The 13,546-nt window shown below is 40.9% G+C and overlaps 1 protein-coding gene across 1 annotated transcript in view; it reads right to left on the minus strand.

Moving 5' to 3' along the window:
- Positions 1-13,546, minus strand: part of spon1b (spondin 1b) — a 93,731-nt gene that overhangs the window by 52,992 nt on the left and 27,193 nt on the right. Inside the window, exon 6 of the mRNA XM_069685729.1 lies at positions 13,019-13,167. Within this exon, the coding sequence (XP_069541830.1) occupies positions 13,019-13,167 (149 nt within the window). The remainder of the gene's footprint in view (positions 1-13,018; positions 13,168-13,546) is intronic.

Consider the following 13,546-nt stretch of genomic DNA (forward strand, 5'->3'; position numbering starts at 1 on the left):
CAGACTTGGTGGAACTTCCAAAAATTGTCACAGTGAGGTGATTCTCATAGCAAAACACTAAAATGAACCTGTGCCTGATTTTTGATTCTGGAATGTACTCATGTCATCACACAAAGAACTGTCAGGTCTCATCTTCCCTTCTGGTGCATCTCTGTCTATCTGCTAGTTTGTCTACCATTTGCTCTGGTCAGGCCTGTGTTAGTTACAGAGCACAGATCAGTGCTGGGCTGGAGAGGTTGGTCTTAAGGCTTTGTCCACACATCACCACAGCTGATTGCTCCTCTGGATGGTTGGGATTCTCAGCTAAGACAGGGATTACTGAGCCATGCTTTTCACCTTTACAGCAGCGATTGATGTTCATAAGGTCTGACCTTAGATGGCCCATAGATAGTGATGGATGTGTATGTGGGTGTTTTTTGTGTGTTTAAAACCTTGAGAAGCTCACAACTTTTTGAACTACCAAAGCAAACTGTTTTAAGTGAAGCGTGTGCATGAGGAGAATCACAGTGGATTTAGGCAAAATATAGCGTCATTAGTCGTTTTAGGATGTTAGTGAATGACCATGTTTATTTCCTTGTTTTGAATAATCATCTTATAGACATGCTGCTGCTGATCTGAACATGGTTTGACTCTCAGGCCATCTGGCATAGTGTCACCTTAGTGTAAAATAAATTGTTCATTCCTTTGTATGTAGTCTGCTTTCTAGTGGCATACGAAAAGTATTGTCCAATAATACCTCACCACCAAAAGAAGCACAAATTGTCATTTGCCAAATATCCACTTATTTAGGCTTTTCAAATATGACGGTATGCTGAAAATCTTGGTACGATCTGATGGTTCAATGGCTTGCCTCAAAGAGCATTGTGAGTGCTTGTCAGAAGCTCTGTCTTAATTTGAAATTTTTACCTAGTTTTTAAGTCAAATTTTAATCTGCACTTTTAAATCCTGGCTGTTTTTATCTGCATGTTTTACCAAGTTTAACTGTTTTAGCAATCATGCATATTTTTTATAGTTTTACGTACCCTGGCCCGAACAGCTTTCCAAGGCTGGCATTACTGGCTTGCTTTTAGCTTTGGGAGCTAATGGTACGGGAACTGCAGACATCAGTGCCATGACAATCTGCAAACTGAAGCCAAATTTTCATAGCAGGTCAATCAGCATCAGCACGGCCTCCTTTTTGATTTTCTGCTCCCCAGCCACCACATACCCTCTCCCCTCTGCATTTGGCTGTGTCTGCTGCGCCCACCTGTCCGATAAAATTGCAGAGTTGGTAGGTAGAATTTCTATGCTGTACCAGATCCAGGAAACCAAGAAACTAATGAACACCATCACCTTCGGTCCAGCCAACACCTCCAGACTCAGAGTGCATAATGCCACAGTGCCCTTTCCTGCTATTGATGCCTCTCTTCCAATCACCGTGCCTGACAACTCCTGGACACAACCCGGGGTTAAGCTGAAATTTCTGGTCAGCTCCACTCCATCTCATCATGAACCCTAGTCCCTGGGCAGTACTTGCAGCAGGAGAGGGAGCTGCTCTGCTCATGTATCTCCTCACCATAACATCCATCTGGAGAACAAAAACCACATCCTCGCCGTCCACCAGACATTGCTGAGCTTTCCTCTTGTGCCTGGACTTTCTGTCCTTCCCTTGCCATCCACACCAACAGCATGGGTGAAGACTCCTTCACCGTCCACTCCTACTTCATCCACGTCTGAGAGCCCACACTTAACATTACCTCTTCCCCTGTTCTTCCCGACTACGCTGATGGTTGGGGATTCCATAATTCAGATTATTTGTTTCTTTAACACCGCAACCCACCGTTTCCCTGGAGCCTTGGTCCCCGACATCCTTCTAAATCTCTGCTGCATGCACTCCGGACTTATACAGAGAATTAAAGTCCATGTGGCGACAGTCTGAGTTGACCAGAACTGATTCCTGCTCTGGATAGTCTGCTTTTATCAAATCATTCTCTGGCATGAAGATCCTGCGTCCTGGACCCCATCCCCTCCACCTTAGTCAAAGGCTGTCTTCCTGCTCTCCTCCCCCTCATCCTCTCTCTAATCAGCTCCTCCCTGTCCACGGGCACTGTCCCCCTTCGCCCTCAAACTTGCCTTTCACACTTATTCTGAAAAAAAGCCAGGCCTTGACCCTGACATCCCTAACACTTACTCTCTAATCTCCTCTTTCTGTATAAAATACTGGATTGCACCATCGCCTCCCAACTCAAAACCCACCTGGACGCTGAACAACTATGAACCTTTCAATCCGGTTTTAGGTCCCATTACAGCTGACAAACTACCCTTATTAAAGTCACCAATAACCTCTTCCTATCCTCTGAAGCCCGCTCCTTTAATATCTTCATCCTACTTTACCTCAGTGCCTTTGAAACTATCAATCACTCCATTCTCCTCACCTGCCTTGAGTCCTCCCTCAGTCTCAATGGCATTGCCCTATCCTGGTTCAAATCATACCTCTCCAACCACCACCAGTTTATCAGTATCAATATATCCAACACAAACACAGCCCCACAATCTCAAGTCGTTCCCCAAGGTTCAGTGCTCGGTCCCTTGGTGCCCCTTGATCACATCATACGTCACCATGGCCTGCATTTTCACTGTTATGCTGACGACACCCAGCTCTACATCTCCACCATATCCATTACTGCTGCCACAAACTGCCTCATGGACATAAAAACCTCATTTGCCACATCCTGCAATGACCCCCCCCCCCCTCAACATTGATGGCTCCAATTTCCTGCTTCCACACACATCCGTAACCTTGTTGTCATCTTTGATCAATCTCTCTCCTTCAAACGCCATGATAAACTCAAACTACATCACAAAAACTGCCTTCTTCCATCTTCAAAACGTGGCCCGTCCCTCTCTTTCATAGGCGCTGAAAAACTCATCCACGCCTTCATCACCTCACGACTGGACTACTGCAACAGCATTCTATATGGCACATCCATCAAAATCCTCAACAAACAATATATCCAAAACCAAGCTACCCCTCTGCTCACCCACACGGGCACCAGAGATCACATCACCCCAGTCCTTCAAAACCTCCACTGGGTCCTCTTTCAAAACTGCACTCAAAACCCACCTATTTACATCTGTTTTAATCTCTGATCCCTCATTATGTCATTATTACATGACTATGCTTGCTTTACACAGTTTTAACATTACTATTGGCATTATATGTATTAATTTTTGTTGTTGTTGTTGTAACAAGAACATTGTTGTTGCTGCTCTCTTTACCTGTCTCTATTCTGCATCTCCTGCTATCCCACTTTTTGGCCCATCCAGTCGGGGCAGACGGCTGTTCAACATGAGTCTGGTTCTGCTCGAGGTTTCTGCCTGTTAAAAGAAAGTTTTTCCATGCCATTGTGCCGAATTTTGCTATGTGCTACTTATGGTGGATTCATGTTGGGCCTCTCTCTAAATTAGGGGTTTTCAAAGTATGGCAAAATGAGCCTCCCCTGAAAGAACATAAAAGCAACTGCAATTCTGTATTCATGCAGAATGTATGATCAAATGAGATTTAATAGGATTGGTATACTCTGATGTTGAGGAAATTCACTGAACAAAAAACGCTTGTTTTTGCTCCCATTTTTCATGAGCTGAACTCAAAGATCTAAGACTTTTTCTATGTACACAAAAGGCCTATTTCTCTAAAATATTGTTCACAAATTTGTCTAAATCTGTGTTAGTGAGATAATCCATCCACTTCACAGGTGATGCATATCAAGATGCTGATTATTGCTAACACAGATTTAGACAAATTTGTGCACAATATTTGAGAGAAATAGGCCTTTTGTGTACATAGAAAAAGTCTTAGATCTTTGAGTTAAGCTCATTAAAAATGGGAGCAAAAATAAAAGTGTTTATATTTTTGTTCAGTGTACAAATATCCACTCCCTTTCTAATTAATTTTGCCTGCTCATCTAGCCTATCAATAACTTCAAAAGGAAACTGAAATTGAAGTTGGACAAAATGAAGAGATCACATTGTGTAACAAGAGTTCCTTGGTTGTGGGCATGTATTTACATAGCAGTCAATGGCTTTCTACGCTTCACTGACGCGCATCAGTGGGGAAAAAATTGACATCAGGAGCAGCAGAAAATTACCTGCGTAACGCCTGCCTCCCGTGCAGCATACGCGGCTGCTGGAGACTGCAGCGTTGAATAACATTGGAGTGGTTCTGTCCCGGCACACGCGTGTCAAAAATAAAACTTCAAATACGTTGCCTGTGTAGATTCACCGTCAGTCTCCACGGACTGCTTGGTCTCAATATGACACCAGAGTAACAAGGTCTCACATAGTCATTCTATTCGCTCCGCTCCGTCTCTCTCTGTCTCTCTAATTTTTTCTCATGCTGCGCCTCCCCTGGAGTCCTTGATTTTATTTGTGTATCTTTGAAATTTCTATACAAATAAAATGTTACGTTATTTTGAAAAATCATAAAAAAATGTCTATACATGATATACATTACTATAATTATATATATAGAGTCCAAACTGCTTCTTAAACCAAAATAATTTACCAGCCTAATATATTTCCAGCTACAACTTTAAGTGAAAACACATTTCTCCTTTTGAAAAAAATACAATAAACACATTGTGGGATCTACATTCTAAAGACTGAATGGGACAAAGCACAGGACAGGAAACCTTTCTGATTCACAGAAAATAACTACTTTTTCTAAAGTTATTCAGACTTTGGCACAGCACATTGGCATTCCAATGTACAGTATACAGTAAAATAAAGTTTTTCAATACAACATATTAATTGTGAAAATTCCAGTCCACGGTATCAAGCTATCTCATTCCACTATGAAACAGGCTGAAGTTTTCATTTCATAGAGACGGACCGAGCTAGCCAAGAGAGGGGTTAGGGGTGCCTGTCAGCTTCTAATGTCTCCACACAACAGCCCAAACCAAAACTGACAGGCGCACACCAAACTGACAGCACACTAACAAAACACTATTATTCCATAGCAAATGGCCAGAACACACTTACAGTGCCCACAGAGAGACTGTGGCAGAATGAGCAAGCATAGAGAGACAACCATATACTGTGGGCCTTAATCAAACCAGCACACAGTAGAAATGTATGTTGATAAGGGTTGGTCCATATATATATAAATTGCAGAGGCTGCTATGTCAAGCTGCCAATCAGTACTGATCTAATCACATTCACACACATTCATATGCTGATGGCCATGCCTTCGGGAGCAATCAGGAGGTTAGTGTACTTAACTTAGACAAAACTAAAGTTGTTATGCCAGGGCCAAAACACCTCAGAGATATGTTATCTAATGATATAGTTGCCCAAGATGGCATCATCCTGCCATCTAGCACCAGTGAAAGGAATCCGGGAGTAATCAACGTTCTTTAACTCCCACATAAAACAAATATCAAGGACATCCATTTTTCCACCTATGTAACATTAGGCACATCATCTCTCAAAACGATGCAGAAAAAATAGTCCATACATTTGTTACATCTAGGTTGGATTATTGCTATTCCCTATTATCAGGCTGCTCAAATAAGTCTATCATAAGACTCTTCAGCTGTATGGTATATTACAGTATATTTTTGTATATAACGTAGAATGGTTTGAAATATTAAATGGTAAATGGACTGTACTTATATAGCGCTTTTCTAGTCTTTGCGACCACTCAAAGCTGCTTTTACACTACATATCACATTCACCCATTCACACACACATTTACACACTGATGGCAGAGGCTGCTACATAAAGTGCCCAACTGTCAATCAGATATCTGGCTATGCCAGTGATTTTCAAAGTGGGGGCCGCCAGGGGGCGCTAGGGGGGCCTCAGAAAATTGGAGGGAAGATAAGAAAAAAAATGCAAAAAAAAAAAAAAAAAAATTTAATTTTTTTTTTTATAACCATTTGTCCTGAACCGTACAACACGTAAACTGCCGTAATCTCGGGTTCTCAAATTCAGCTGCAAATTCGGCATGACGACGTCATAACAACATCATAATCTGTGTAGACCTGGCGGTTGTTATCAAGCTGCTCTGCTCCTCAAGCTTGGTGTAGCTAGCTAGCGCAAAATGGACAGGTTTTTGACAACAAATATACCGAAGGAGCAGACCAACAGCCCTGCCATGGAGGACTCTGTTGCAAAAAAACCTAAGAACTCATGGCCAACTAAAATCCGAAAATATGAGGCAGCATACATTAAGTATGGCTTTAAAGCAATACAGAAAAATGGCCATGATTGCCCGAAATGCGTCCTCTGTCTGGAGGCCCTCTCAAACCAGTGTTTAAAACCTTCGAAACTTCAGCGTCACTTGATGCAAAAAGATCCGGCAGAGGCCGATAAAACAGTAGACTTCTTCAGATGTAAAGAAGAGCATTTGGTCAGGCGATCTGCTGCATTCACACAGCAAGCTAAAAGTAAGAAAATACATTCTAAAAGTTGATGTTTCTTTACATATTTTGTAGCATTGTCTGTGGGTTTGGGGGTCCCCGGCCAGAAGCTAATGCTGTTTGGGGGGCCTTGGTATGGAAAAGTTTGGGAACCCCTGGGCTATGCCACCGGGAGCAATTTGGGGTTCAGTGTCTTGCCCAAGGACACTGGGACATGTAGCCTGACGGAGCTGGGGATCGAACCTCCGACCTTCCGATTGAAAGATGACCGACTCTACCACTGAGCCACAGCCACCCCTATTAAGTGAGCACTACCCAAATAGCTCTTAATTATCAGGCACCATCATATCTTAAAGAGTCAGATAAGGGTCTAGCAGGCAGACACCCTCTCTACTTTTAAGAGTAGGCTTAAAAAGTTCCTCTTTGATAAAGCTTACAGCTGGATTAGGTTTTCCTTGTATCAGCCATAAGACTTGATACACTGAGCTCCTGTCTATATACATTCATGTCCCATATTCAGTATATATGTTACTAACTTTGTATCTTCCCCCAGGGTTTTTGTGCTCCCTCATCTTGCAGGTTCCTGCCAACCGTCGGTCTGTCTGTATGTCTGTCTTGCAGGTTCCTGCCGACTGTCTGTCTGTCTGTCTGTCTGTATCGTTCCCATCTTTTTGTCTCTATTTCACATTCTCGGCACATCCAGTCATGGCAGAAGGTGATTCACCGTTGAATATAGTTCCGCTTGAGGTCTCTGCCTACTCAAGCTCCTGTGAGGAACTTTCAGTTTCTATTGATTTTGGTGCCCACTGCGGACAAAGCCAAACCTCTCATCTCTTTGCTATTTTTTTCCTGTTGATGCTTAATTGGTGGTTTTTAACAAAAAATCTCACCCTGCTTTCTTTAACAGTCATATGTATAACTCACTGTGAATCTTTGCAGTTGAAAAGGCAGCGTGCAGTCAATTACTTCCTGTGACACCTACCCCCCTCCAGCAGTTTCAGGCATTAAAATAACTATTTATAAATAATCAACTGTGTGGCTGATGGGCCGGTTTGTTTGTGTAGGTCGTATACAGTAATCCGAATTATTTTCAGTCTGTTTCATAAAGAAAAACTTTCCACAGGAGCTTTAAGCTTTTTTTTCCCTTGCCACTGTTGCCAAGTGCTTATTTGGGTCTCTTTAAATGATATAACAAAGTCTAGACCAGCACTTGTAAAGTGTAAAAAAATGTATTTCTCGTGCAGATTACATTGCTGAATTAAACACAAATTGCCCAAAATTGGCAGCAGAACAGCAATACAGGGCCATTTAATTCACTGAGTCACAGCAATGTGAGTATAAGAACACTTCACATGGCCCGTTAGTACATACAGGTGCCGCACGTACACACAAACACATAGTGAACAGTGAACTTTGTTAGGGAAGGTTGTTACAGTAACCTCTTAAGAATAAGTAAGAAGAGAGTCAAAGGTTGTGACTGCTTGTAGTAGCAGGCTACAAGAGATTTTTTTTCAATATGTTATGTATTAAAATATCCAAACATGAACACTGTAAGACACACTGTACACACTGTAATTTGTATTGGAATTATTTTGTCCCAAACTCAATAGCTGTTTACAGTCATAGTGGGCTAAAATGCTCAAGAGGCCAAAATGTTTCTGCAGGGGGTATTTTTTTGATCATGCTTTGTTAACCTGAAAAACTGTTTGTGTGAGTAACCTGTGTTACAGTGTCCAGATTTCACCCATCCATTCACAGTGCAGACAGATGCTTCAGGGTCAGACTTCAGGACGAGGGAGAGGACGAGAGCAGTAGATAAGCCATAAACTTTTTGCAAGGTAAAAAAAAAAAAAGACCTTTCAGAATGAAGCCTTTGCAGTGAAATGGGCTTTTTGGACTCAAAATGTATCTGAAATTAAAATAGTAAAATTCCAAATCTGAAAAGGTTTTGTCACATTTGCAAACATTCAAATAAAATAGTGTTTCTATAGCAGTTTAAATAGCACTAAAATAAAATATCAAATGAAATAGAAGTGAGTATAACACAAAAACACACAAAAGTAGTAACAAATATGATTTTCTTGTTTTTCCCACCTGCATACAGTGCTGTTGAAGATAAAAGTCACTGAACACAGACCAGCTCATTTGACAGACTGAAACTGTTAATAATAGTAATAAAAGGCTTAATGAGCAGGATTTTCCATATTAAATATGCCCTATTAATCAACATCATAATCCAGGAGAAGTGTGAGCTGGTGTCTGTATCTGCAGAGGATCTGCCCTTTGTCTGTGTTCCTATTCTTATTATTCTGCTCTGTTTGGGGCATTTTGGACGATCTATGGACTGTCTGGAACTCAGCCAATAGCCCGCAGGTCGGGACTCAATCAAAAGTTTGCATCACAGTGACATGGCTGTCTCTCTGCTCTGCTCTCTGGCTGTCTATAGCACCGTAACATCGTAACTTTAACATCTTTATGAGACTTGAAAGGGACTTCACAAAACGTCTTCATTTGCCGTTCTGTGAATTAGAACTGTCCATGCGCGTGTGTGTCTGTGCTGTAAGGAGCTGCAGGTGTGACGGAGGGCAGAGTAGACAGATGCACACACCTAGTAGCAGCGCGACGTTGGCTTATTAAAACCAAACCCTGTATCTTCCTGCGGGGTTAGATGGAGGTGTAGACGTGTAAGCTTGTTGTTTAGAGCATAACCGCTGTGAAACTAGCAGACAATAAAGCTTAAAGCCCCTGTGCCTTCGTCATTATCAAACTTAAAACTAACTGAGAGACAGACTGTACACACGGGATCTCGTTTGCGCAGTTTAGATGCGCAGAGGGTAGAAACAGTGGTGCTCTGAAAGCAAGCTTTCTTTGGCTGATTACTGTGATTTTAACATGAGTTTGTTGTTCACAGTGTTTCTTTCTGTATGGGAAAGAAAATGCTTCCCTTTGCTGTGTGTGCTGCTCTGCTCAGCTGTGACGCGCACTCTGGCAGCGATAGGGACGTCCTCATTTCACATCATGCCTGCCGCCTAGTGCTGACTGAGTAGTTTAAATGTTAAGTTTGCCATTTATGTTCCAAAATGCATAAAAATACTTTGTTAGTGTTTTTTATGTGTCTGTTTAGAACATATATTCTGCAGATGTTGGTAATTGTCATTTTTGTGCTGGTTTATAGTTGTAACCATGAGTGAGGTGGCTGTTTCATTGCTTGACTTCAGCTGTATTTTGGTAAAAAGACTGAGAGCTTGGCTCTCATGATGCTTAAATTTGATTTGCGCCCTCTGTTTGTCAGAAGGTGAAATGTAGAGATGTCAGCTCTCGTTCACTTCAGTGACCCGGATCTTCGGATCTCGTTCAGCTGAATGATTTGTTCATTACATTCGTTCACCAGGTCGTTCAGTGACATTTCCGGTTTACCCGTAACTCACTCACTCGTTCGTTCACGAACGAAATGACCCGGCGCTCAAACTGTATTTGCTAGTGTGAAGGTTCTCAGTAACCCAGGTCATTGTAATTTTAATATGCGTAATTTTGTTTGTGTTCATCAGTGCTGTAAACATATGTGAACTGCTGTGTGCAAGATATACCCCCGCTGCCTATAAGTTTGTCATGGTCGAGGATCAGAATGTCTGACCTGTTAGGACATTTCGTTCACGAACTACATCTCTATATTGTACCATATTGTATACCCTATACCTCGTAGCATACTGTCTTATCTCATCCTGCTAAAATGTTGCTGCTATTGCCCATACCATGTCACTTTATCTCATAACTGTCACTTTAACTTGTCACTTATTCCTACTTGTACAACAGCTGTATATAACACCTTTTTTTATTTTATTTATATTTATCTATTCTTATTTTATACTGTATTTACTTGCTATTTTGTCTTTGTGCTGCTGCAACACCCAAATTCCCCCCTGGGGATCAATAAAGTATTATCTTATCTTATGAATCTGTACTGGAGAACGATCATCATTCATTACAGTGGATGAACAGAATAAAAGATTCAAATCCAAGAATACCAGGTAGTATCAGTCCCTACAGCCATATCATTTCAGGATACAGTACAGACCTGGGGTCCGTTTCACAAAGCATGTTTATTGAAAACTCTGAGTCTGTTAACCCTGAAATGAGGGAAACTCTGAGTTTTCCGTTTCACAAAGGGAGGTAACTTAAGCTCTCGGCCAGTTACCGTAGTAACAGACTCTATGAACCTAACCTGGTCGCGAGCAGGTTTTCTTCAGGAAACTCAGAGTTTCGCTCTGTCTCCTCCCTCTAGAATATAAAACCCTCATTACTTCCTCATTCATTCAGCCCGTCTCACGTGTGTGTTTGAGCGGTTACCGAATTAAAAGAAGAAACGTTGCGTCTCTGTGCTGCTCTGACCGCTTTGCAAAAGTCTTTTATAATTATAACAAAAAAAATCAAAAGACAAATCTGTGTCAAAGTCATCATTTTTAGATTTTCCACCACCACTGCCGAGAGCACTCAAATAAGACACCTTAAGTTATTGGAATTTTTTTATTTATTTAAACGAACACATTCAGTTTAATCAACATAAATTATAATGAATGTGAAGTCAGCATCATGTTAGGGATAAAGCTGATGCACATTAAAACAGCCACTGTATGATATTTCATTAGTTTAATATTTAAAATATGATTGAAGTGCTTCCATGTACGTTTTTCTCCCGCTGCATTGCTCCTCAATTAATATAAATCTTAGGTTCCGGTCGTGATTAAGTATTAAATAAATAGACCAGTTTAAACTTGCGCATTAACTCGAGCAGCAGTTTCTTCCCACGCCGCTTCTCTCTCTTTTGCAGCTGCAGCCGTGTTACTTTATTTTTCTAAAAACATGCTCGTATTCGCTGAACGTCCGCATGAGGATTTCGAGCTCCACTGGTGTGATGTAGGAGGACCTCTTTTTGTGTACCGTTGCCATGGTGAATCGTGGTATCGGGGCTCCATTAATGCTGGCTTTTTACAGTCAGCGTGCACGCACTTAACTCTGGCTGAACCTACTCAGAGTTGATTGAACTAACTCTGATCAGCTGTTCTGGAACCGAAAACTCGAAAACGAGTTTCCTATCTCAGAGTAGATCGACTCAGAGTTCAGGGCTAGACTCAGAGTTTGTTGAACCTGCTTTGTGAAACAGACCCCAGGACACATCCACTTGATAAAGACTTGTTTTTCCTACTCAAGAATTGATTATTTTTTATGTTTAACTTTGATAGACACAGAGTTATAAACTGTGATATAGGGGTAAGAGGCATTTCTGATGAAGCAACAAGCCACAAGCCAAAACAGACTCTATGGAGACTCAACAACAGCCTCTTTTAACAGCCCTAATCGCCAAATTGATCATACAACAATGATAATAATGAAACAGTGACTCCCGACACTCTGTGGAATGCTGCAAAGGCTGTCATTAGAGTAAACTCCTTATGTGATCAGCTCAGAGAAAAAGAAAAAAGTGAAATAAAGGACTTGTCTGATGTCATCAATAATCGATAACTAGTTCAGAGCTTGAACATCAATTTCAGAAAGAATAGTCAGTATGAACTATTACCATCAAACCGGAGATAAAGGTTCCAGGTTTTTATAAGGTACTCTTTTATAAGCACTCTTTTGTTCATCAGTCTATCGTGAAATTAAACATTGAGCTGAATCCCAGACCAAAAGTACGTTAAAGGGCCCTGAACACTGTCTTCTGAGTTATGAATTGTTTTGTCGAAGGATTTTTTTTTGTATCCTGTCCTTAACTTTTATGTTGCGAATGGAGCTGCTGTGATGCAAGACAGATTTCAGACTTGGTCTGACAATAAAGTATTTATCTATCTATGTATTCAGGGTTATATATTTGGGAAATGATCCAAGTGGGCTGAAAAAGCAGGATAGATATTTTTATAGATATACTATGAGCTGGTAGTAGAAATTAAATTGCCATGAAATGGCCTTGCATGGAAAGAAACAGTTGAGGAAATGTATGGAACAATTGTCTTTTTCCACTGAAAAAGGTGAAAAAAAAATTATATAGAATGGACATCTTATTTTAACCTGAAGTGATGTTTTTAATATACATGTATTTTGTTCACAAAACCTTGATTCATCCTCTCATACACAACAGAATGGTCTTTATTTCATGAGTGGATGTAAGACCTATTCCGCCCTAAAAACACCCAAGCTTTGAAGGATTCTCAATCAAAGACCAAAAGGACCTCTAGGATTCTTAGAGACATTATGGGGCACTAAGGAACCATACTAGCATGTATTCAAGCTCTTTCTTTTGTTTCCCATAAAAGGTTTATACAATGTCTTACAATGTACAACGCATTTCACCTTAACCAAAATCATTACATTGTTATAGCTCCTGACAAATAACAGGGGTTGATGAGCATTTCTAAGGATTAAACTGTATCTACATTCCCTCTCCACTGGAGGTAGCCGTGCAAGTACGATTTAATTCTCAGATTTATATTTTTGTAATTTTCTGACACCAGCACTTGGATTGATTCCAATATTAGGGTCAGAGAAAGACGTGAAAATAGTGCTACATACATCAGACATACAGTGACAGAGAACCTGTCAAGGCTCCATCATGAGAACCCTACCATCTGTCGAATCTCTTCTTCCATCTTGATGGGGGAACCAAACTCAGCAACCTGACGGACACCCTCACTTGCGTAGCCTCCATACTCCCACAGCAGGTAGCCTCTGGAGTGAGATGCACCAATCAGAGCCGACCAGTGGTTGGCTCGTCCTGGAAGAACAGAGAGACAGAGAAGAAGTGTTTTCACGGGTGATTTAAAGTATTTTTCAGTTTTGCTGAATTTGTCTTTATTTTTCATTTATTTGCCTATATCTATAACCTATTGCGCATAGAACACTGGTATATGTAGATGATTTAATGCACTGATTCAGTCTGATTACAGAACTCATGATTAAAAATGAGACCTGTCTGTCTGAATTTTTTTTTTTTTACATGATTAATTTTGCCATACTTTTGATTATATTGCCCTGTTTTGCTCCTACCATCCAGTAATATGTGATTGATCTATCCTGTCAGTATCGTATTCAGTCAACACAGAAACTGCAGTGGTGGTTTCTAGGCACAGCTAAGTTGTTGCTTTACAGGGAAA

Source organism: Semicossyphus pulcher, unplaced genomic scaffold (assembly GCF_022749685.1).
Source record: "Semicossyphus pulcher isolate SPU_LCO1_2020_fin unplaced genomic scaffold, fSemPul1.0.p SCAF_8, whole genome shotgun sequence".
NCBI lineage: Eukaryota > Metazoa > Chordata > Actinopteri > Labriformes > Labridae > Semicossyphus > Semicossyphus pulcher.